Below are 24,874 nucleotides of genomic sequence, written 5' to 3' on the forward strand. Positions count from 1 at the left end.
CACCCGTTGTCTTTTCGCATATGCTCTTCTTCCCCTAGCTCCTCTCTTCCCTCTTTTTCTTCTCCATATTACCCAGGCTCCTTACGAATTTTGTTTTCCTTTTTTTTCTTGTACCCCATCAGGTCTCGAACCACTGATCTTTCGCACACCTCTCGCTTACCAGTCCCTCTTCTACACCACTACACTACGAGGTTCAGTTGAGAATTACCCCTCCAAAAATAATTTTTATTTTACTTGACTAGTTCGCATTCCAAAATATTAACATTACAATTTACTTATTCACGTGTTTAACGCATGCTACACGCTGCACGAAAACATGCATCGCATGTGTGGGTCCCTGGTGAATAAAGGGGGGAGGGGGGAGGGTGATTTCTTTCTTTCTACCAATCGCTTCTCACAGTCAACCGCAGCCTAAACTTCGTGACCCAGACACAGGTGCGCACACCCAGCGCATTGAAAATACATGGTGGGGAGTCAAACGAAGTATGCCTCGTAAAGTAACATCCCAAGATCTGTTCGAAAGCTATCTACAGGAATGGTTGTGGCGTCAGCACTATGGAGATGATCCTTTTGGACACATTATCAAGCATATCGCGACTTATACGAAGCGCGCAAAGATGCGTAAATTGTTCCTCGTACCACTGTATGCACTGTTCGTGATCTGATCGCAACTTCATGGAGGAAAGAAACAAACTACACAGCTTCATCACATGGGTCTGAATTTGAGGAAGGAAATCAAGGGGAAAAAACGCGGAGAGACGCGGCAGGTAACCTAGAATTTTATTTCACTTTGTTTACATTTAAAAAATTAGTATAATAGTCGCTAACCCGCGCAACAGATCATAGCTAACCGCAAGCAGCCGGTTTTGCTTAGGCCTAAAACAGTATTTTTAAGCTTTTTTAAACTAGCGAACAGGCTTAAATCGCCATTATTTTAAACAGTTTTAAGCCTTCGCTCAGTTTAAAAATACGGTAAATGCGCCCAAAATTATGATATTTCGTTTCGGTTTTCCGTAATTTAGACCTTAAGTCTCCAAGAAGTGTTTTCCATCCCAGCAAGTGTTTTCTATCCGAGCAAGCGTTTTGTGATTTGTGGAGGTATTTTGTCACTATGGAAGTGTTTTGTCCCCATGAGCCACCGTACTAATCGACTGTTAAAATCAAACCTTGATAAAAGTACGCTTGATATCACATATCCAAACTTGTTGGATTAACCTTATCATAACTGTTAAGAAGAGTGCTCTGAGTGCAGCTACATCCAGGGGTTTTTAATTCACAAAAAATAACTCTTGCACGCCTTGCGTGCCTATGTCTTATACAGAGTCAATATAACACCTGAACAAAGCACATTATCTTACCATTACTTTGCCCAAAACAAAAGATGGGCCCAGAAATCAGTAGAAGCTTCGAAACGATAATCGGAGTCCCTCATTAACAAAACGGGTTGGTCAAAGAAAATATTGAAGCGGCGTAATAAGACACTCATTCATACTTGTAAGAATCATGAAAATCTTTTCTGATTTGGAATTAAGATATTTCTTTTCACCCAGATCTTTTACCTGTATCGTTACACTGAGAATTCACGCTATTATTTTTGCTTCTGTACAGTGTAACTCCAAGTGAGATGTCTTTGAAGATCTTTTTTATCAGGTGAACACAGATAACTCGAATCACTGTGATCCAGGGAACCAAATCTGCGACAATCAATGAGCAAACAATTTCTTGAAGTCAGTCTTATGGTCTTTGAAAATCGTACTGGAATATTCTGAATTGAATTCAGATACTTAAAACTATTGTAAAAGATTCGTCTTGTGCCAGTGTATTGCATTCAAGAAAATCATCAGCAAATTCTTGTCACTGCCATTTCTTATCGCAAATTACTTTACTTTAGGGCATGTCAAATCATAATGGTTGTGTCGCAGTTTTTCTCACAACGCACTCTGGTCATTAGGAAAGGTTACTTTATTTAGGAAATTGAAACAAGAGCTCACGTATTGCACATCGCATTTGTGTGATCAAAGCAAATATACAAGGCATTACTACTGAATTAGCATTCAGGAATCGAATGTTCAATAATATCATTCACATAATAGTTTAGAGTATTGCAATTGCAACTGCTAAACTACAAAATAACAAAACTACGAGCAATTGTAGAGTTAATATATGAAGAAACAATCGATTCTATACTATATAAGAACCCGGCTATTTACATTGGCAGGCTTTTTAACGCCCTGTCTCGTATCAATTGAGACTGCCTCACATGATTGCTGAAAAGTTTGCAAGATAACTGTTCAAAGTCAAGAGATTATCTCTTGTCAAAGTCCATTATAGTTCCAAGGTGCTACAAATTTAGGCTGAATGGAAATCTCCAATTTATTGAACCTGAGTGATATATTTCAAAACTGAGAGCTTTCATCCTCAGTGTATTTGAATACAGTAAAAAGAAACTCTGGAAATTGTCCTCGTCCAACTTTCGTTCCATTGCTACTCAGAGCACTGTCTCTAAAATCAAATCTAACCCCCGAACACATTACAGAACGTTGACCATTTTGACCAAAACAAGAGTTAGCGCGGCCAGAAATGGAGGCTTCCAAACGGTGTCTGAACCCTTTTTCTATGTCAACTGGACTGTCGAAAAAAACATTGAAACCGTAGTAAGAACCCAGGTCTGACTCGATACACATTGAAGAAAATGTTTCTGTTTTGGAACAAAGATCACGAGAACCATGCAAACGTTTTATCTTAATAGCTACAGAATAATCACAATTTTTGCTTCCACAGAGTGTTACTCCAAGTAAGGATATGTCTTTGTTGACCTCAAAAAGAAGACAGTCTTGTTTATCAGGTGAATAAGGATAACCTGAGCCAGTGTGAACCACGGAACCAAATCTGCAACATCGTTCAAAAAATTCCTTCAAACCAGTACGTTTAGTCTCTGGAAATCCCACTGGCGTGTCTGGAACTGAATTGAAATATTTGAACACGTTAAAAGCTTCGTCTTGTGTCAGTATCTTGCAGTCAAGAACTACAGAAGCAAATTCATGTTGGGTCATCACTAGAAAACGTATCCATTTCACAATCCGTTCTCCAAGAATTCTTCTTTTTTCACTTCCATCTGCCGATAAGCCTTGTTCTTCACATCTCTTTGTCGCCCACAAATTCACCGCTTTGAACAACTCTATCTCCTGAATGTTCAAAGTGTCACGTTCGATAACTGCTTCAAGTAAGGATCTCTCAATTGTCGCAAATCCATCTGATTTCACAGCCTCTTCTGTTTCTTTATCGATCACTTCCCAGCATTGATCCACCAGGTTTTGCTCTTCAAATTTCTGAGCTTGTGGCAAGATGCTGAAAACATTTGATGCATCTAAGCTATCCTGCAGATATTCCGCACATTTATCAGCCAATGAAGGCACCATGTATTTCTTTGCCAAATACAACACTCCCATCACATTACTTCCGCTCAAGATCACTTCATCGCTGTACATGTAACGAAACAACTCCAACAGACTGTCGCACTCACAGTCAGTCAGTTCAATAGAGTCTGTAGTCTCCGCCAGCTCACCGTAAAACATGGCTTCAAACACAGGACTGCTAATCGACAACACAAACTTGTGAGCAGGAATCACTTGTTTACCTTCACTTTCGCCATTGCGCCCTCCTCGCACAACAAACTTCACATCGCTGAAGAGATTTTTGTTGAACATGTGCTTGCTTCTTTCTCTGATAGTTGGCTTTGTTGTTTGCCAGTTTTTCTAGATCACAGACATGGCTGTGTGGTTACAATCAGCGAGATTTTCAGCTGTCTGGAAGGCGTTGTTTGTGAGAAACTCTGGAAACTGAATAAATTGAACTGATTAGTCAGTCAGCGGTGGTCGAACAAGTATGCATCTCATTTTACTAACGGTCACGCTTCATGCTAGCCTGAGTTTGTACGAACTCGTTACATCTGAGGAATCAGTCGTATTTAATATCCCAACGAAGCTTAATATCCAGCTTAATATCACAAGCCGGAATCTAAAGTACCTCCTTGAAAATGCTCAGCCGACAAATGGGTGTACATAGATCGTAGATAAAATGGAAGATATTTCACAATTTTGAAATCCCGCCACTCTCCGAATTTATGAAAAAAGTTTTTATTATTTTTATTGTTTAAATTATTTCCCATTTCCTTGGTAAGCAAAGCCCTTCATGGCCATGGTAAGCAAATTCCTCCATAGCCTTGGACCCAAATAAGAATTTTAATACAGTATATAGATATTCAACGTCACGAAAAAAGTTACCCTACGCCTTTTTGCAGGCGCAAACGGGAAAGAAATTAAGAGATTTAAAGCCACATCAGCCTTAGCTGGTTTCCATGCGGGTCCTCTATCCTGGTGGAATTGGAATTTGGAGATGTTGGTTTATGTTGAGGGAGGAAAACCGGAGAACCCGGAGAAAAACTCGGAACAAGGCGAGAACCAAGAACAAACTCAACCCACATATGGCACCTTGCCGGAATCGGACCCGGGCCACATTGATGGGAGGCGAGCGCTCTCACCACTCCGCCATCCCTGCTCTCCCCAAAAAGGGGTAGGGGAGGCGAAAAACACGAGGAAGAATGTATGAGAGTTAACGAATGACTTGTAAACTAACCTATTCTGCACTTGGGCCTCTTTAGGATGACACAAGCTGAACAGCTCAAAACTGCACCACGTTGTCAGAGTTGAGCTAGGCTGCAATACTGTGACTATACTTTGCATACGTCTGCAGAAAAAGGAGGGTCTAGCGATTTCATTACATACGTATGACCCAAGTATACATGGAGAAGACAAACGACGTGAAACTTTCATTTTTACAAGCACGTTCCATATTTCATTGAAAATTATTGACTAAAGGGTTTTTAAATTAAAAGACATTATCATGATTTGAAAAGGATTCTATGGTAACGTAGACAAACGGGCGAAGCTTTTGCTTTCGTTTAACCTGTACTGTATATGTAAATAGAAAACTTCTGTTCACACTATCTCAGTAACAAGACGTCTTTAGGAAAATTCTTAAGGGAAACATTGACTCAAATCCTAAAGCCAAAATTCCCTCCTTATTAAAAAGATTCTAAAAGATGAGTTTCCCAGAGAAGGAGAATCGAAAGAAGGTCTCGCTCGACGGACTAAGCAAAAGAGGGGCTATTCGCAGTCTGCTAGGCAAAGAACCCTTAAGTCTACGTGAAAGACCACAGTCGAACCTCCGGTTGCCACCACCGCTCGTAAGCGACCACCTCTCCTCAGCAACCAGTTTTCCAAAATACCAAAAGTTTTCCACGCTCATCACTATGTTTGGAACCTCTTGTAGGCGACTTCCTCTCGTAAGCGACCACGGCCACTTTTAGAGCTAAAAGTGATAGAAAATGGAGCAGAAATTCGGCAGAAATTGGATAATAAGGTGTTGTAATACAGTTCAACCGCTATTAAGCGGCCACCTATTAAACGGCCACCCTTATTAGGCGACCAGTAATCAAGTCCCGATGAGGTCTTTGCTATTGTTTTTATCTCTATTTAGACGCCAACCCCTTTTAAGCGGCCACTATCCATTTCCCCGAGGGTGGCCGTTTAGTAGGGGTTGAACTGTATTATCGCAGTCCTTGGCAGTAAAAAAGACGGAAATTTCTCATTGGGAAGTACCGCATTTTTTCCGAAATTGACCTCTTCATGATGAATAAATCATTTAAAAATTTACAGAAAAATGCACATCTACTGTACTCGACTAGTCTTAAAAGAGACGACCTTTTAAAAAGGTCTTATAATTACAGAAAATTAGAACGTATTTACTGCTCAGTCAAGAACAGTTAACAGTTAACATGCAAATCACTAGCAATATAATAGGGCTGTCAAATGTAAACTTAGCAATCCAATCCTTATTAGTTGATGTTCAGTCCCCCTAACGTTTTTTCGGGGTCAAGTTCCCTGCACGAATTTTTTTTTTTGGCGGGTGGGTCGGAGATATTCTACTGTCATAATCTGAATCTTGACACTCGCCACAATCAGATTGCCTGGAATAAGCTTCAAACAAATAATTTTTATCTTTCACACAGTCGTTTTTCTTTACTGTCAAAATTCTACTCCGAGGGAAACATAACCAAGTATCAGACACATGTAAGTGCTGTTACCTAACTGATGGGACTGCATTGCATATTTTGTGTTTGATTTTTAGGGAAATATCTTCAATAATATCTTCCCCTTGTAGTAAAACTCATTTTTGGCATGCAGTGAAGCAAGGTTTTAGCTAGGAATCTCGGAGTGGCCGTCCAGAAACAAATATGGGGCCAAACGGCTTATTCCCCTAGAGGAATAAGAAAATTTTGCGAAATTGAAGCTTTTTTCAACGGTTGCGTTTTCCAAGATTCTCAGCCGATAAATTTAATGTATCGATTGGACTTGAATGATAATGCATCGAATACTTTGTCAAAAACTTAAAATAGATTGAAACAGCCTGTGCTAAATGCATCAGTTGTGTTAACACCTCAATGTTTCTCTTTGATTACGACATTTGTTCAACGTTGATCTTAGCGGCCATCTTAAGTGTTACGGTTCGCCAAGGGTGTGCACATCCGTGTCCACAATCGTCATTTATACATGTCAGATGTGAAATCACTTCAATATGCCGAGGCTTTCAAAACACGGGTTTTGCTTGCTTAAGTGCACACGAATCAAGCAGGATGGCTGTTTATCCATAAAGGTTTTTCTCCAAGGGTCTTTGGTTACCAGTGTCCATATGAGGTTGCTGCTCACAAAATGTGTCAGCCTTGGAAGGGGAAAATGAACGTTTTCCTAATTGAATAGAAAACCAGGACCAAGAAATTAAAACTTCAGTATAAAGTGGCTGCCAAGGTGTGCTTCAGGCGTTCACAGTTTGTGAGCCCGACAGTGCAATTCTTTCTGCAGGATTTTTTTCCCTTCACTTAATTCTTCTTTGCGCGAATTTGTTTTTTCAGTCACCCTCCCTTGCATGAATTTTTTTGTTTTGTTTTTTTCCCCACCCGCCAATCACTTTTTTAATGGTCCGTCCCTTAAAGGTTTGCTTTATGGAAACTCTTCAAATATTCCTGAAGACTCCATGGCGGCAAGTTAAACTGCAAATTAATTAGATTAGACTTTGAGGCGGCGCAGTGGTTCTTTACAGATTCCAAAACTGACTTTTTCTCACCGAAAAGGCTCTCAAGCGTCGAGAAGTATAATGGGACGAGGAAACTCAGTTCCTCAAGTCTACAGATTTCACGGCGTTTTGTAAAGGTTATACAGTTTTTTATGCGTCTGGTTGTTTCAAGTCTTCAATAAGGTAACGCTGTTTACCTTCAATAATATCTTCTCGTTTAAATAGGTTTTGATATCGATATAATTTGAAGTGGTTTCGTGAAATATCAAAACCGAAAAAAACTACGATCATTGTTGGCAACAGAGCGAGACCATACTATCGCGTGACGATGTTATAATTTAATTAGTTCTTGTCATAAAATGAGTCAGAAAAATTATCCAGAATCAACACCAATCTGCCGTTTACCGTTAGCTACTATTGCAGACTGCATGATGTTTAGCTGTCTTGCTGGTAACAGCTCCATGTAGTTCTAATAACCAAAGCCTCTTATCGACTGCCGAAATCAAACCTCGATAAAAGTACGCTTCATATCACATATCCTATGGTGAAATAAACTCGAAATTTGTGTTTCCCCTGTACATCGTTACCAAGCTAACTTGTTGGATTAACCTTATCATAACTGTTAAGAAGAGTGCTCTGAGTGCAGCTACATCCAAGGACTTTTAATTCACAAAAAATTAACTCTTGCACGCCTTGCGTGCCTATGTCTTATACACTGTCAATGTAACACCTGAACAAAGCACATTATCTTTATCATTATTTTGCCCAAAACAAAAGATGGGCCCAGAAATCAGTAGAAGCTTCGAAACGATAATCGCAGCCCCTCATTAAGAAAACGGGTTAGTAAAAGAAAATTTTGAAGCGGCGTAATAAGACACTCATTCATACTTGTAAGACTCAGAAAAATCTTTTCTGGTTTGGAATAAGATATTTCTTTTCACCCAGATCTTTTACCTGTATCGTTACACTGACAATACACGGTATTATTTTTGCTTCTGTAAAGTGCAACTCCAAGTAAGGAGATGTCTTTAAAGATCTTCTTTATCAGGTGAATACGGATAACCTGAATCAGTGTGATCCAGCTGAGGGAACCAAATCTGCGACCATCAATGAGCAAACAATTTCTTGAAGCCAGTCTGATGGCCTCTGAAGACCCTACTGGATTGTTTTGAATTGAATTCAGATACTTAAAACTATCGTAAAAGATTCGTCTTGTGTCAACATCTTGCAGTCAAGAACAACATCCGCAAATTCTTGTCACTGTCATTACTTACCGCAAATCACTTTACGGTGTGTCAAATCATAATGACTGTGTCGCAGTTTTTCTCGCAACGCACTCAGATCAGTAGGAAACGTTACTTTGTTTAGGAAATTGAAACATGGAATCACGTATCGTACATCGCATTTGTGTGATCAAAGCAAATATACAAGGCATTACTACTAAATTAGCAATCAGGAATCGAATGCTCAGTGATATTATTCACATAATATTGTAGAATTTTGTAATTGCAACTGCTAAACTACAAAATAACAAAATTACCAGCAATTGTAAAGTTGATATATGAAGAAACAATCAATTCTATTCTACATAACAACCCTATTTACATCGGCAGGCTCTTTAACGGCCTGTCTCGTATCAGATTGAGACTGCCTCACATGTTAAAAAGTTCACAATTGTTCAAAGTCAAGAGATTTTCTCTTGTCAAAGTCCATTATAGCCTCCAAGGTGCTACAAATTTAGGCTGAATGGAAATCTCCTGAATAAACAAATTTATTGAACCTGGTGATATATTTCAAAACTGAGAGCTTTCATCCTCAGTGTATTTGACTGTATTTCAATAAGTCAATTAATTAACCATTTATTTTACATTAAAAAGAAACCCTGGAAATTGTCCTTGTTCAACTGTCGTTCCATTGCTACTCGTAGCAGTGTCTTTAAAATCAAATCTAACTCCTGAACAAACAACAGAACGTTGACCATTTTGACCAAAACAAGAGTTGGCGCCATCAGAAATGGAGGCTTCCAAACGGTGTCTGACACCTTTCTTTATGTCAACTGGACTGTCGAACAAAACATTGAAACCGTAGTATATGTAAGAACCTAGATCTGACTCGATACACACTGAAGAAAATTTTCCTGCTTTGTTACAAAGATCATTAAGCCCATGTTTATCAAAACGTTTTATCTTAATAGCTACAGAATAATCACAATTTCTGCTTCCGCAGAGTGTTACTCCAAGTAAGGAGATGTCTTCGTCGACCTGAAAATAAAGACAGTCTTTTTTACCAGGCGAATAAGGATAACCTGAGCCAGTGTGAACCACGGAACCAAATCTGCAACATCGTTCAAACATGTACAATTCCTTGAAACCAGTACGTTTGTTCTCTGGAAATCCTACTGGATTGTTCCGAATTGAATTCAAATATTTCACTATCGTAAAACATTCGTCTTGGGTCAGTATCTTGCAGTCAAGAACAACATCAGCAAATTCATGTTGGGTCATCACTGGAAAACGAATTCCTTTCACAATCCGTTCTCCGAGAATTCTTCTTTTTTCACTTCCATCTGCCGATAAGCCTTGTTCTTCACATCTCTTTGTCGCCCACAAATTCACCGCTTTGAACAACTCTATCTCCTGAATGTTCAAAGTGTCACGTTCGACAACTGCTTCAAGTAAGGATCTCTCAATTGTCGCAAATCCATCTGATTTCACAGCCTCTTCTGTATGTTTATCGATCACTTCCCAGCATTGATCCACCAGGTTTTGCTCTTCAAAATTCTGAGCTTGTGGTAGGATACCTAAAACATTCGATGCATCTAAGTTATCCTGCAGATATTCCGCACATTTATCAGCCAGTGAAGGTACCATGTATTTCTTCGCCAAATACAACACTCCCATCACATTACTTCCGCTCAAGATCACTTTATCGCTGTACATGTAACGAAACAACTCCAACAGACTCTCGTACTCACAGTCAGGCAGTTCAATAGCGTCTGTAGTCTCCGCCAGCTCACCGTAAAACATGGCTTCAAACACAGGACTGCTAATCGACAACACAAACTTGTGAGCAGGAATCACTTGTTTACTTTCACTGTGGCCATTGCGCCCTCCTCGCACAAAAAATTTCACATCGCTGAAGAGATTTTTGTTGAACATGTGCTTGCTTCTTTCTCTGATAGTTGGCTTTGTTGTTTGCCAGTTTTTCTCGATCACAGACATGGCCATGGGGTTACAATCAGCGAAATTTTCAGCTCTCTGGCGTTGTTTGTGAGAAACTCTGGAAACTGAATAAATTGTACTGATAAGTCAGTCAGCGGTGGTCGAACAAATTTGCATCTCATTTTACTATTGGTCACGCTTCACGCTAGGTTGAGGTTGTACGAACTCGTTACATCTGAGGAATCAGTTGTATTTAATGAGCAGCCAGCTTAATATCCCAACGAAGCTTAATATCCAGCTTAATACCGTAAGCCGGAATCTATAGTACCTCCTTGAAAATGCTCAACCGACAAAGGGGTGTAGATCGTAGATAAAATGGAAGATATTTCACAATTTTAAAATCTCGCCTTTTTCCGAATTTATATATAAAAAAAAAATTATTATTTCTAATGTTTAAATTATTTCCCATTTCCTTGGTAAGCAAAGCCCTTCATAGCCTTGGACCCAAATAAGAATTTTAATACAGTATATAGATATTCAACGTCACGAAAAAAGTTACCCTACGCCTTTTTGCAGGCGCAAACGGGAAAGAAATTAAGAGATTTAAAGCCACATCAGCCTTAGCTGGTTTCCATGCGGGTCCTCTATCCTGGTGGAATTGGAATTTGGAGATGTTGGTTTATGTTGAGGGAGGAAAACCAGAGAACTCGGAGAAAAACTCGGAACACGGCGAGAACCAACAACAAACTCAACCCACATATGGCACCGGGCCGAAATAGAACCCGGGCCACATTGATGGGAGGCGAGCGCTCTCACCACTCTGCCATCCCTGCTCTCCCCAAAAAGGGGTAGGGGAGGCGAAAAAGACAAGGAAGAATGTATGACAATTAACGAATGACTCAGTGAAACTAACCTATTCTTCACTTCGGCCTCTTTAGGATGACACAAGCTGAACAGCTCAAAACTGCACCACGTTGTCAGAGTTGCGCTATGCTGCAATACTGTGACTATACTTTGCATATGTCTGCAGAAAAAGGAGGGTTTGGCGATTTCATTACATACGTATGACCCAAGTATACATGGAGAAGACAAACGACGTGAAACTTTCATTTTTACAAGCACGTTCCATATTTCATTGAAAATTATTGACTAAAGGGTTTTTAAATTAAAAGACATTATCATGATTTGAAAAGGATTCTATGGTAACGTAGACAAACGGGCGAAGTTTTTGTTTTCGTTTAACCTGTACTGTATATGTGAATACAAAACTTCTGTTCACACTATCTCAGTAACAAGACGTCTTTAGGAAAATTCTTAAGGGAAACATTGACTCAAATCCTAAAGCCAAAAATTCCTCCTTATTAAAAAGATTCTAAAAGATGAGTTTCCCAGAGAGGGAGAATCGAAAGAAGGTCTCGCTCGACGGACTAAGCAAAAGAGGGGCTATTCGCAGTCTGCTAGGCAAAGAACCCTTAAGTCTACGTGAAAGACCACAGTCGAACCTCCGGTTGCCACCACCGCTCGTAAGCGACCACCTCTTCTCAGCAAACAGTTTTCCAAAATATCAAAAGTTTTCCACTCTCATCACTGTTTGGAACCTCTTGTAGGCGACTTCCTCTCGTAAGCGACCACGGCCACTTTTAGAGCTAAAAGTGATGGAAAATGGAGCAGAAATTCGGCAGAAATTGGATAATAAGGTGTTGTAATACAGTTCAACCACTATTTAGCGGCCACCTATTAAACGGCCACCCTTATTAGGCGGCCAGTAATCAAGTCCCGATGAGGTCTTTTCTATTGTTTTTATCTCTATTTAGACGCCAACCCCTTTTAAGCGGCCACTATCCATTTCCCCGAGGGTGGCCGTTTAATAGGGGTTGAACTGTATTATCGCAGTCCTTGGTAGTAAAAAACACGGAAATTTCTCATTGGGAAGTACCGCATTTTTTTTCGAAATTGACTTTTCATGATGAATAAATCATTTACAAATTTAAAGAACAATGCACATCTACTGCACTCTATTAGTCTTAAAAGAGACGACCTTTTAAAAATGTCTTATAATTACAGAAAATTAAAACTTATTTACTGCTCAGTCAAGAACAGTTAACAGTTAACATGCAAATCACTAGCAATATAATAGGGCTGTCAAATTTAAACTTAGCAATCCAATGCTTATTAGTTGATGTTTAGTCTCCCTAACGTTTTTTCGGGGTCAAGTTCCCCGCAGGAATTTTTTTTTTGCCGGGGGGGTCGGAGATATTCGACTGTCACAATCTGAATCTTGACACTCGCCACAATCAGATTGCCTGGAACAAGCTTCAAACAAATAATTTTTATCTTTCACACAGTCGTTTTTCTTTACTGTCAAAATTCTACTCCGGGGGAAACATAACCACTAAGACACATTTAAGTGCTATTACCTAACTGATGGGACTGCATTACATATTTTGTGTTTGATTTTAGGGAAATATCTTCAATAATATCTTCCCCTTGTAATAAGATTCATTCTTGGCATGCAGTGAAGCAAGGTTTTCGCTAGGAATCTCGGAGTGGCCGTACAGTAACAAATATGGGGCCAAACGGCTTATTCCCCCGGGGGAATAAAAGATTTTGCGAAATTGAAGCTTTTTTCGACGGTTGCGTTTTCCACGATTCTCAGCCGATAAATTTAATGTATCGATTGGACTTGAATGATAACGCATCGTTTACTTTGTCAAAAACCTAAAACAGATTGGAACAGCCTGTACTAAATGCATCAGTTGTGTTAACACCTCCATGATTGTCTTTGATTACGAAATTTCCCCAACGTTGATCTTAGCGGTTTGTCATGAGTGTACTCATGTGTCCACAATCGCCATTTATACATGTCCGTTATGAAATCACTCCTACATGTCGAGGCTTTCAAAGCACGGTATGTGCTTGCTTAAGTGTACATAGGCACGCAAGGCGTGCAAGAGTTATTTTTTTCTGTGAAGTGTCGGAGATAGAAGCATTCATGGTACAGTGATGATTTGGTTAATTTGACAAGTTTTTATGGTTGCGATGTGACATCGGTCATGGTAAGATAGCTAAATAGCAAGCCATAAAATGTTTGACTGAACAAACTACAGTAATCTGACACGTCTCCAGATTAATGTAGATACCATCTTATTTTCTAACAGGCACTTTGATTCGTTCTTTGATACAACCCGCACTGTGATTGGTGTGACACGCGCACATGCATAACTCCCTCACTCACCGATCACATAACCCTTTCAACCCCCAAGAGGAATTTTTGCTCAAAAATACTCAAGTTAATTTAGAGACTTTTTCGCATTTTATACGAGTCGTAAGTTTACCTTTTTACACAACACAACACAACATAACACAACACAACTTCACCGAAAATAGAAAGAAAGAGAAAAAAAACCTCCGACACGTTGAGCCTGATTTAATTAAATTGCACTTTAACTTGGTGTCGCGCAGTCTTCAAATAACATTTGAACAGTTTTCATACTTTTTACCTTTAAAATATCGCACTGAAATGAATGCCATCAAATAAAACTATTAAACTGCTACTGCAGAGACGTAAAAACCGTCCAGAAACGAAAGCTTCTTTTTTGTTTCATATCCTGGAAACAATAGCCAATAACTTGTCAGCTCTAATTGAATTTACTCCCATATAAAAAGCAATAGTGTTAAGTTACCATTTGTTACTAAAGATAGCAAACATCTCGTGGGAAAGAGTGATGACGATTCGTCCGCTCTAATTGAATTTACTCCCTTGTGAAAAACAAGAGTGTCAAATTACACTTTGTATCTACCTAGCCTGTAACGACGACTTTTCATGAATTAACCGTTATTTCTAAGAGAAAAAAATTGTCCCTAAACAAGACACACATTTTTTATTTGCAATAATTATTAATCTATGCTTCCTCGACAGAGGTAGGAGAATGCAAAGATATCTTTCCTCGCTGTGAGTACTACGCCTCTTTGGGAGCTTGTCAAGATCACAGATACGAAAAGTGGATGAGATCACGATGTGCTAAGGCTTGTCAATTTTGTGGTAAGGTGGCAATGATGATCTCCAAGACAACGATTGATTTCACAATAGCGAGTCCGAGATCCAAAGTCCTAAATAGTCATTACATTAATTATTACTGAGCCGGGTCAGATCATATTAGTCATGAGGCGCAATTGTTTCAATGTCGTTGTTTCGGTCTTTAAGTTTTTGTTGTTGTTAATTGTTGCTCCATCCGACGTTTGACAGAGATATTTCTTCGTAATGTAGCATAAAAAAATTAATCATTTTATTTTTACAGTTTAGATTTCTTGCTTCGCTAGCTATTTCAAGCAGAAAAGTAGTTTCAGCCTGCAAGGGTTATATATATACAATAGTGTGGAATGTTTCTTTCAAATACAATTGCCTCCTTTCGTTCAACAACATTTTATGCAATCTTGTGTTTAAAATGGTGTATTCCATGAAAATAACGCCTACGCCAACACATCTCAAAGATAGTCCCATCACCTCTTTATTGAGTATAGCTATCTTTAAAATCACTTTGTAGAAAGCTATCATCCGTAGCTATAGAATCCAATTTACATGCTAGCGTAGTTTTCTTCTTGATCTTTCCACGTTCGTAGAATGTAAATACTGGCGTTATGGTTGTTGTGAAGATGGACAGACATTTGCGGATGGACCTGCCATGAAAGGATGTGCAAGTATATATGTGATGTGAAAAGTGAACTAATCAACATGACACGAGCGTGGGACAAAGAAAAATCGATAGGAATCGAACCCATGACCTCCCGAACACCGGGCGGACGCTCTATCCATTAAAAGGCGCTCTATTTTTACGGATATGCGATTTCTGTAAATATCTGGTCGGAATACAATACCCAGCTATACAGTATGACGTTATCACCCGGGGGGAGGGGGGGGGGGCACTCCCATATAAAAAGGACGAGGGTGCTCGTCGTACCTTTTAGGGGTGAAAAAGGCGGATTTGGTACCTCTTAGGGGTTCTTTTGTATTTCGTTTGTATATGGGAGTCCCCCGGGGTTATCAGCCCTGAAACATTTTTCGCATTACCTGAAGACGATGCCTTGTGAACTAGTCGCTAGGCGATTGACAGAACGAAACTGTTCGGCAAAGCAACCAAACTAAACAGGAAATCGTACATTTTTTTTGTAATCTATTTATTTGTAATCTAATTAAGATTCCAACGTCAGATGAGAACCGCTGACCTGAAGACAGGATGTCCTACCAATTAAAGGGACATTTCTCAATGTATCGAAAAATTTTCAATTCAGTACGCAGAAAAAGGCGAAAATTACCTTCTCAAACTCATTACTAATTTATGAACTTTAAACAAGGGCAATCATGATCTTGAGGGTGTTTGAATATCTGATCATAGTTAGCAAAGATTTTTACGATTGTATTTCTCTGTTTTCTCCTTAGTTTTAGTTTCGATTAAGAAGATATATCAAACACTCAAGACCATGTGTAACCGCAATTCCAAACACCTCAAAGTTCGTCAAAAATACTCCACCACACGTGGTATTTTGAACTCTCTTCTCGGTGTTTGGAATTGTGGTCAAACACGGTCTTTCGTGTTGGATATATTACAGAACACCTGGTATAATTAGATCTAAGTATCTAAATGATGCATATCTACGTGTTCTTAGCTAAATTAGCAATATAGCCACAGCCTCTGGAAAGAAGTAACCTGAAGATCACAAAAAAAACTTCCTTTTTTGTTTCTAGTGAAACTGTGCGCGGACACACGGGCTTGTGACAAATACAAGATGCTCTGTAATGATGTAGACATAGAGAGCAATGAACAAATGAAAAACCTTTTTGGAAGAAAGCTGTCCTAACACATGCGGATACTGTGGTAAGTTTATATTATACAGCCCGGCTTACTCAAATGAAAGGTAGTTTTGTTGTTGTTGTGGTTGTTGTTTATAAAGAGGACTAAATCATCTCATTGTCATCTTGTCATCTTGTCATCTTGCCAACTTGTCAACTTGCCATCTTGTCATCTCGCCATCTTGTCATCTTGTCATCTTATCATCTTGTCATCTTGTCATCTTGCCATCTTGTCAACTTGCCATCTTGCCATCTTGTCATCTTGTCATCTTGTCATCTTGTCATCTTGTCATCTTGTCATCTTGTCATCTTGTTATCTTGTCATCTTGTCATCAAGTGTGTCACGTGACCCCGAAAGATACTATTCTAAAACAAAGAGCCAAATAATAGATATAGTCAGACTTGAATGACGATAAAGAAGTTCACATTCTATTTCAAGGATTCTACGCCTGACCGATAGATACTCACTCCTCCATTTGAGGTGAAAATTTTCACATATCGTTGTCCGCAAAAGCTATCAATTACGAGAAGCGAACATACAGTGTAAGCTCTTTTAGGAAGATTTTTTATTTAGTTTTAACTTAGTGTATATATATTTTAATTACTTTGACAATTGCAAATGTGAGAATGTTGAATGAAAACAGAAAATGTGTACGTCAAATGCCATCTGATATTCACCAGGAGCTACCAGGTTTGGCTGCATCGCCAATCGCGTGCGACAAAATTTCTTGATGGATTTGAAAAACATGAGCTTGATATGACGACGTTTAAGTTTTTTTGTGTGCAACCTTAAAAGATACCTTGATGGGTAAAAAAAAAACAAATTAGAGTTCCATCTTGAGTCACCTATATAACCAAACTCCGCAGTTGTAGAACAACAATTACATGTAAAAAGAAACCCACCATACTCACGCCTTTTTCGGATGGGACTTCACCAGGCTTTTTGGTAGAACTGCTTTGTCTCTCATTCTTTGGTAAATAGAGTCACCGAGTCCCAGGATGTCACGTGAGTGGACCAACCCGGTTTACGGTTGTTGCTGGAACGGACAAGAAGCTACTGGGCCTAACAAGCAAGGATGCCCACGTGAGGTTTTTTTTTCACATCAACTCTTCGTTACAAGCCAAGTAAATTGTTCTATGTCTATCCGTTTTTCCTCTGCAAATATGGTGGCGAACGTTATAAGGATTTACGAACTTGTCTGTGTTCCTGCTCCTTCTTCTCCTCTTCCTTAGTCCTTCTCCATTTCCTTCCTATTTCTCCTATTTTTTTTTTTTATAAATTTGTCGCCTTGCTTTCTTCTCTTTCTCTTTCTCTTTCTCAATACTACTCCTCTGTTTTCTTCCAGCTCGTTCTCCTGCTCTTACTTGTTACTTTTCCTGTTGTTATGCTCCTTTTCCTTCATATTCTTCTGTTGTAACTCCCTTTGTCAAACAAAAAAAGTACAACTACGGGTTAAAATGGCAATTTATCGTATTCGTTTGCTTGTTTCTGTTTTTTGTTTTTTGTTTTTGTTTTTGTTTTTGTTTTTGTTTTTTTATTTTTGATATGTAGCTTGTGCCGATGCATACCCCAGGGCTTGTAGACTTTGGAAGTCACAATGCGGCAAAACAAAGTTCTATAACATGCGAACCTTCTTGGAAACTATGTGCCCCCTGACCTGTGGACAATGCAGGATAAGTTCCTTTGCTGGTACGCATTAAAATTTAATTCAGAATATTACACGAAAATATCACGCACTTGGTAGAAATCTCAACATTAAAGCTAAATGGACCACGTATTAATTTTAGAAATGCATGCATGCATTGAATTTAGAATTGCAACCCAACAACTATTATAGAAAGGTCATGTGTTTAAAATAGGTATATCACGCAATCAAATTAGATATTTCAAGATAAGATGTGTTATGCATACATCGAGATGTGTCACACATTAAAATTAGTTTGTCACGTATTAAAAAAAAAAAAACGTTTAATTGGATGCCTCAAATTTAAAAATCAGATTTGTCACATCATCTTATTAGATGTATCATGCCTTGAAATTAGGCCTCAGCCTGAAATAGGCCGCCAAAGTTACTATGCATGATATTGCTGCTAAAGCATGATTTTGCGAGCGAAAGCCGATCCTTATACGAAAAATTTCGTCTGAGCAGCTAATCATTTTGTGAATAAGAGTTAGATGTCATCAGTCACTAACGGTGCACGTGTTGCTTTTCCAGGATAAGGCGTCAAAACAGGTCAAGTCGTCATCAGCTGCCAGTTTTCAAATGCTCTACAGTAATTAATTAAAGTCTCCTGGAAGTGATTTTACAGTAAAGAATGCAAAAAGGATGTACTCATATTTCATATAATATTTTGAAACTGGATGTCAGGGAGTTCTCAAATTCAATAAAATATAAGAGATAATGCACTGCGTGGTCGTCGTTATCAACATGACTGCTCATCGACCAATCGAAAACCAGTGTACACACATTTAGCAATTCTAAACTTCTGTTGCACGATACGCAACAAGACCATCTCTTTGTCAACTTGCTTCCGTTGGGAAACACTTTGATGAAAACCAAGAGATCATCAAGGTAAGAGAGTGAATCCCTCATATTGGTCCTCTAACTAAGGTTATCCCTCTTAAGTTACTTTTAGACGTTGTACCCAGTTCTTCCGCGGATATTACTCGCGCGTTGCGTGGATGTTTTCGTGGAGAATCTGTTTATGTCGTTTCGTTTCGTTTAAAAACAAAGAAAAACCTCCAACGCTGTGGGGATGTCTTCTTTGATATTTTGGTTACAAGCAAGGGAGCTTCGGCTCTCGGTATGTTTTAATACATTTCGAAACTTTAATAGGAGTTTAAATAAGAGGCAGATGTCCCCTGCACAAACAATAACAACTAAATGAACGGCAGAGAAATGTTTAGACAAACGAGTGTAAAGCAAACAAACGCCCAAACACAAGCTAGGCAACCGAACAAACAGATGGTCGAAAGTGCAGGCAGACGCTCGCTGCCCAAGTAGCAAAAAGCAGTTTAAGCAGCAACGGCAACAACGCTAAAGACAACGTCGATTAAAAAACGACTTAATATTCAACCCACAGATCTCGCGAGAATTTAGATTCATTCAGTTTGTCTTTACTGTCAGAAATATCCCAAACATAATATGTAAGATGGTATCAAAATTCGAAAAGGAAATTTTAAAAATTGGCCGTCGTATAGTTCGCGTTCTCTCGAATATGCAGAATGTGGCTATTTCACGTTGTTGTTTTGTGACCTTTTGTAAACAACGTTAAAGAAATGAACAAAGAATTATAACGCACGCTTACACAGCCATCGTTGCCGTTGCCGTTAAATTTTGCTTAATCAAACTCCCTAAAACCGAATAAACGGCCAAATAATGAATAGCCAAACGAGCACAAAACAAACGAAAGCCCGGCTGAACAAAAAGACGGCTGTGAGCGCGGAAAACATCTCTGATATGAAAAGAAATTAAAACATATGGGAGATTCACTCTCTTACCTTGATAATCTCTTGTGAAAACCCATTAACTGTGGATTGGAGGTGCACTTAATTAAAGGTGGGAATTGAAAATGTTAGGATGAAGTCAACAACTAGATCAAAGCTCGTAATCCTAACAAACTAATAAGTCCAATAAGCTTGAAGTAGTGTAAGGTGAGGGACCCTTCATGCTACCTGTACCTGAGGTAGGAGTAAAAACAGTCTGAGCGACAGTTATTAAGTACGATGCCAGATCATCATAAAAAAAATTTAAAATAGGTCAGAAACTGAAGATGTTATAGAAAATCCACTTTCTATTTTATTTAGGTAACTCAATTCAAATGCATAGATTATCAACAAAGGAAACGACAAACAGTACGCCATTTTCCACAGAACACCAAGTTCCTTATTAAAATTTAACTGTGTGAGAAAATATCTAAATTATGCAAACCTAAACTTACTCTCTATAAAGCCTATATAATAAACATAATATCAATGAGATAATCAAAAATCGAGAAAATAAAATAATGTATCATATTATATGATAAAAATATTTTACACAGAAAAAGCAATGTTTTTTTTTTGAGATGTTTTGTTATCGATGGCATAAGTTTATGGTCATTGGCAATCTGTCTGGATGTTATCCGTTCTTTGTTGTTTTGGTTACCTCAAAAAAAATATCACTTCATAACTTTAATGCCAAAATTGTACCCATCAGAAATACTCTGATTTATTACTAGTGTTCGTGAGAAGCTGTCACCCAGCTTGTGTAAACCTAATTCCATTCAATGCTGAAGCTAAGGGTGCCCATTTATCAGACTTTTTTGACTTCACAATAAAAGGGCAATTTAATTCAAACCTAATCGCTAATCAAAATCCAGGGTTGACAGCGAATTTAGAACTATTTATGTTACAGAAAAAAGAAACTCTGGAAATTGCCCTAGTTCAATTCTGGTTCCATTGCTACTCTCAGTACTTTTCTGAAAACTAAATGTAACTCCTGAACACAGCACAGATTTTCTACCATCTACACCAAAACAAGAATTGGCACCCGAGATGGAAGCTTCAATCCGGTACAAGCTGCCCTTCATTATCACAACAGGACTGTCGAAGAAAATATTGAAGCCATAGTAAGAGACTAGTTCTGATGACTGGATACACACAGAAGAAAATTTGCCTGATTTAATCCAAGGAAAACGGCAATTATTTGCCAAATTTGTTATTGTAATAGCAACAGAATAATTACAATTTTTGCCTCCGCAGAGTGTTACTCCAACTAAGGAGATGTCTTTGTCGACCGTAAAAACAAGACAGTCTCTTTTATCAGCTGCATAGGGATAACCTGAGCCAGTGTGAACCACGGAACCAAATCTGCGACAACGCTGAAAGGATTCCTTATTTCTAATTCTCTTCTTCTCGGAAAATCCTACTGGATTGTCTGGGACCGAATTAAAATATTTTACTACGCTAAAAGCCTCGTCTGGGGTCAGTATCTTGCAGTCAAGAACAACAGAAGCAAATTCATGTTGGGTCATCACGGGAAAACGTATTCCTTTCACAATCCGTTCGCCGAGAATTCTTCTTTTTTCACTTCCATCTGTCGATAAGCCTTGTTCTTCACATCTCTTTGTCGCCCATAAATTCACCGCTTTGAATAACTCTATCTCTGGAATATTCAAAGTGTCACGCTCCACTACTGCTTCAAATAAAGACCTCTCAATTGTCGCGAACTCATCTGATTTCACAACCTCGTCTGTCTGTTCATCGATCACTTTCCAGCATTGATCCACCAGTTTTTTCTCTTCATGTTTCTGTGCTTGTGGCAGGATGCTGAAGACATTTGATGGATCTAAGGTATCTTCTAGATACTCGGTGCATTTATTAGCCAGTGAAGGCACCATGTATTTCTTCGCCAAATACAACACTCCCATCACATTACTTCCGCTTAAATTTACTTCGTCGCTGTAGATGTAACGAAACAGCTCCAACATACTGTGGTACTCACAGTCAGGCAGTTCAACAGAGTCTATAGTCTCCGCCAGCTCACCGTAAAACATGGCTTCAAACACAGGACTGCTAATCGACAGCAGAAACTTGTGAGCAGGAATCACTTGTTTACTATCACTTTCGCCATTGGCCCCCCAAGCAACAAACTTCACATCGCTGAAGAGTTCATTGTTGAACATAAACTTGCTTCTTTCTCTGATCGTCGGTCTTACTGTTTGCCAGCTTTTCTTTGCGAGGATAGACATGGCTCTCTGGGTAAAAATGGTGCGATTTTCAGCTCTCGATCTTTCTCAAAGTACGCGTTGTTTCTGGAAGTCAATCAGCACAGCGGTAGTTGAAGAAATTTTGCATTTCATTTACCAACCTGTTACGCGTCACGCTAATAGCTAGGGGCAAGAGGGAATGAGGTAAGCACGGACAAAAACAGGCGGCAACCATTTTGGAAAGTAGGATGAACCCTGGTTTTTAAAAAACTTATTTTCCCTTCTTCATGCTGCTTCTCAACTGACCGAATGCCTGAAACAATCTTCCAAGCCTGGGGAGGTGAAGCCTCGAGGAGAAAGGGAAGTTACCGAGTTGAGATTAGCCTGCAAAAAGGTTCCCGGTGAGCCCGAACGAAGCGACTCCCTGCCTCGATCGCTTTGCACTCCGAATTCTTGTGTTTCGCGCTGGCCGAAATTTTTTTCCGTCCTCGCTGGGAGCCTGTTCGCAGGCTAAGTTGAGATCGATTTTCCCGCGCGGCTTCTCGGCCGCCGAAGAAGCACACGCTTGGAAAATCCAACCAGCTTCAAGCTACGAAGGCTACATGTACAGTCCTGCTAACTTTAATCTTGCTCGGAATAAAATAAGAAATAAAATTATCAACCTCACTCCGATCAATAATGAACAAGCGCTAAAACCGAAACGCGTCATTTCCCCATAAAATGGATGAAAATAGATGTAGCCTCAATTTTTAATTTAATATGACCGCTTATGCAGTATCCTGTATGTACTGTACTGTTTATTTATTTATTTATAATTATAATCTTCTAAACTCTTTTAGCTGTTTACAGTAGTAGAAATAAACTGTTGTTGTTGTTGTTGTTGTCTTTCCTGTCCACACTCGCTGGCTGCGCCCGATCTCGTTTTGAGAACCCAGCATTTAGCAGTGTGCTCTCTGATGAATAATTTACCAGTAGTAATCAGAGATTGAATGAGTGCGTTATACTTTATGGATGATTCTATTGTTTAATTTCTTTTTTCAGTATGCTGACTGTATGACTCTGTTATTTTATAATAGTTGTACTTTTACAATACAGTCGAACCACTTGTGCTCCTTAAGGAAACCCCTCTCTTACAGACTGGCAGAACACCCGTATATTCTTCATAAAAAAAAAAAAAATACCCTTTCTGTACGTACACGGTCACTACAACTCAGTCACTCTGCATGCCGTTAAACATTTTTCAGTCTCACACGGATATAAACAATTGTTTTGTGTCCTCTTATAAGCTACCATGACGTTCTCAACTAACTATTAAGTGATCTAGTAATAGATCTAGGTATCTAGTGATTTAGAGTGATCTGGTGAGATGAGAGGAAAAGGCAAGAGAAATTAAAGTAGCTCTTTGTTGCTCAAAGAAGGTGACGTGAGGGGGAGGTGGGGCAAAGAGCTGGCAGCATTCAACACAGAAGTTATTATATTACATGTTTCAACAAAAAGGTGTAATGAGGCTTACGTCTTTTGACTAAATCATCCAGTGTAAGTACTGTTAGTTATACATATTTGATGCCATGTTTCTGGAGGTAGACAAGGAAGTATACAGTCCTTTTGAATGTTAGTGAAGTTAGGTGATTCTGAAGTTTTTACTCAAAATTACCAACAATTCTGATTGCTCGTCGGTTTTCACTAGTTTTTGTGTACACCTCAAAAAGGATACTTGGTTAATTTTAATGTCAGGAAAACATGTGCTTTTGAAACAAATGACATGAAAAACAGAAAAAAACTCGTGCAGCCATAAAGTAAAAGGATATTGTACAAATATTATTACGTAACATTAATCAATATCACCACAGTTACATATATTATACACGTAAGCTTAGATAACAAACCATTTTCACGTTAGCAAGTTAAAACAAATCTGAAATTTCCCCTGGCAATATATAAAAGAAACATTGATCATTCATGTTTCAGCCTGACTGAATCTAGGAAATAAGAGGCGCTTTGCTCTGTTCGACATTCACAATAACCAGCTACACTGCTTTTTTTTATAAGAACCTTTTTTTATAAGAACGTTGAGGCTGAGATTAACCAAAATTTTAATAACGTACTAAGAACATTCCTCAGGCTGAGAGTCGATTATGAACATTTTTCTTTTGCTAATCTGTATATTAAATGACAGGCATAAAATAAAGGTAGCAAAAAATGTAAATTAACCTAAATACTTAAGGGCATGTTTTGTATAACATTAACAATGGTTTTGTTATTGCATGAAAAACATCTCAATTTGTAATAATCAGCAGTTCTTATAACTGTTCCAAAATAACTTCCGCACCATCAAAGTCATCAGGTGATATAAAGTCCTAAGTGTCATCAAGGTAGTTGACCTTAAATTCTCTCAGCTTTGATTTATTGAAATAGTGAATGCCAAGTAAATTTAAGAACATCTTAAGAACGTTTTCAGCCTCAAATCATAAAAAAATATAACTTTATTCAACCTCAGCACCAACATTAGACGTTCTTATAAAAACAAAAAGCAAACAAAAACGAGTGTACTCACTGATTAACGGACAGTTCAAATAAATTCCACGCAGAAATTTGACCTGAACTGGTTATTAAGCGTTTCTGTGCCTGATAAATTAAAAGAAGAACACTTGCATTTATTTTACGGTAAAAAGAAACTCAGAAAATTGTCCTCGTTCAACGTTTGTTCCATTGGTACTATAACTACTTGATCTAAATTTAAATCTAACGCCTGAACAAAGCACATTATCTTGACCATTTTGACCAAAACAAGAATTGGACCCAGAGATAGAAGCCTCGACACGGTACTCGACACCCTTTTTCAAAGAAACGGGTTGGTCAAAGAAAATATTGAAGCCGTAGTAAGAAACTGATTTATACTTCATCGACGCAGAGGAAAACTTCCCTGGTTTGGATTGAAGACATTTTTCATAGTCCAGCCTTGTTATCTTTATAGTCACAGAATAGGTATTGTGTTTGCTTCCGAATAGTGTTACTCCAAGTAAGGAGATGTCTCTGTCGACCT

At 38.7% G+C, this 24,874-nt stretch overlaps 2 protein-coding genes and 2 pseudogenes across 2 annotated transcripts; all 4 read right to left on the minus strand.

Annotated features, from left to right (window-relative positions):
• Window positions 1-2,396: 2,396 nt before the first annotated feature.
• On the minus strand, window positions 2,397-3,770 carry LOC145463875 (BTB/POZ domain-containing protein 6 pseudogene; annotated as a pseudogene).
• Window positions 3,771-8,990: 5,220 nt separating this feature from the next.
• Window positions 8,991-10,585, minus strand: LOC145463876 (BTB/POZ domain-containing protein 6-B-like). The gene has a single exon (XM_081447671.1). It carries the CDS (start codon window positions 10,356-10,358, stop codon window positions 8,991-8,993), a length of 1,368 nt encoding a protein of 455 aa, XP_081303797.1. The 5' UTR covers window positions 10,359-10,585.
• Window positions 10,586-20,433: 9,848 nt separating this feature from the next.
• LOC145464053 (BTB/POZ domain-containing protein 6-B-like) lies at window positions 20,434-21,873 on the minus strand. The gene has a single exon (XM_081447870.1). The coding sequence runs from the start codon at window positions 21,871-21,873 to the stop codon at window positions 20,527-20,529; it is 1,347 nt and encodes a 448-aa protein (XP_081303996.1). The 3' UTR covers window positions 20,434-20,526.
• A 2,291-nt stretch (window positions 21,874-24,164) lies between these two features.
• Window positions 24,165-24,874, minus strand: part of LOC145463276 (BTB/POZ domain-containing protein 6 pseudogene) — a 1,820-nt pseudogene continuing 1,110 nt past the window's right edge.

Source organism: Orbicella franksi, chromosome 12 (genome assembly GCF_964199315.1).
Source record: "Orbicella franksi chromosome 12, jaOrbFran1.1, whole genome shotgun sequence".
NCBI lineage: Eukaryota > Metazoa > Cnidaria > Anthozoa > Scleractinia > Merulinidae > Orbicella > Orbicella franksi.

Excerpts from the sequence above, each read along its gene's own strand:
- LOC145463876 (XM_081447671.1), bottom strand. The coding sequence starts at position 10,358 with ATGGCCATGTCTGTGATCGAGAAAAACTGGCAAACAACAAAGCCAACT.
- LOC145464053 (XM_081447870.1), bottom strand. The coding sequence starts at position 21,873 with ATGTCTATCCTCGCAAAGAAAAGCTGGCAAACAGTAAGACCGACGATC.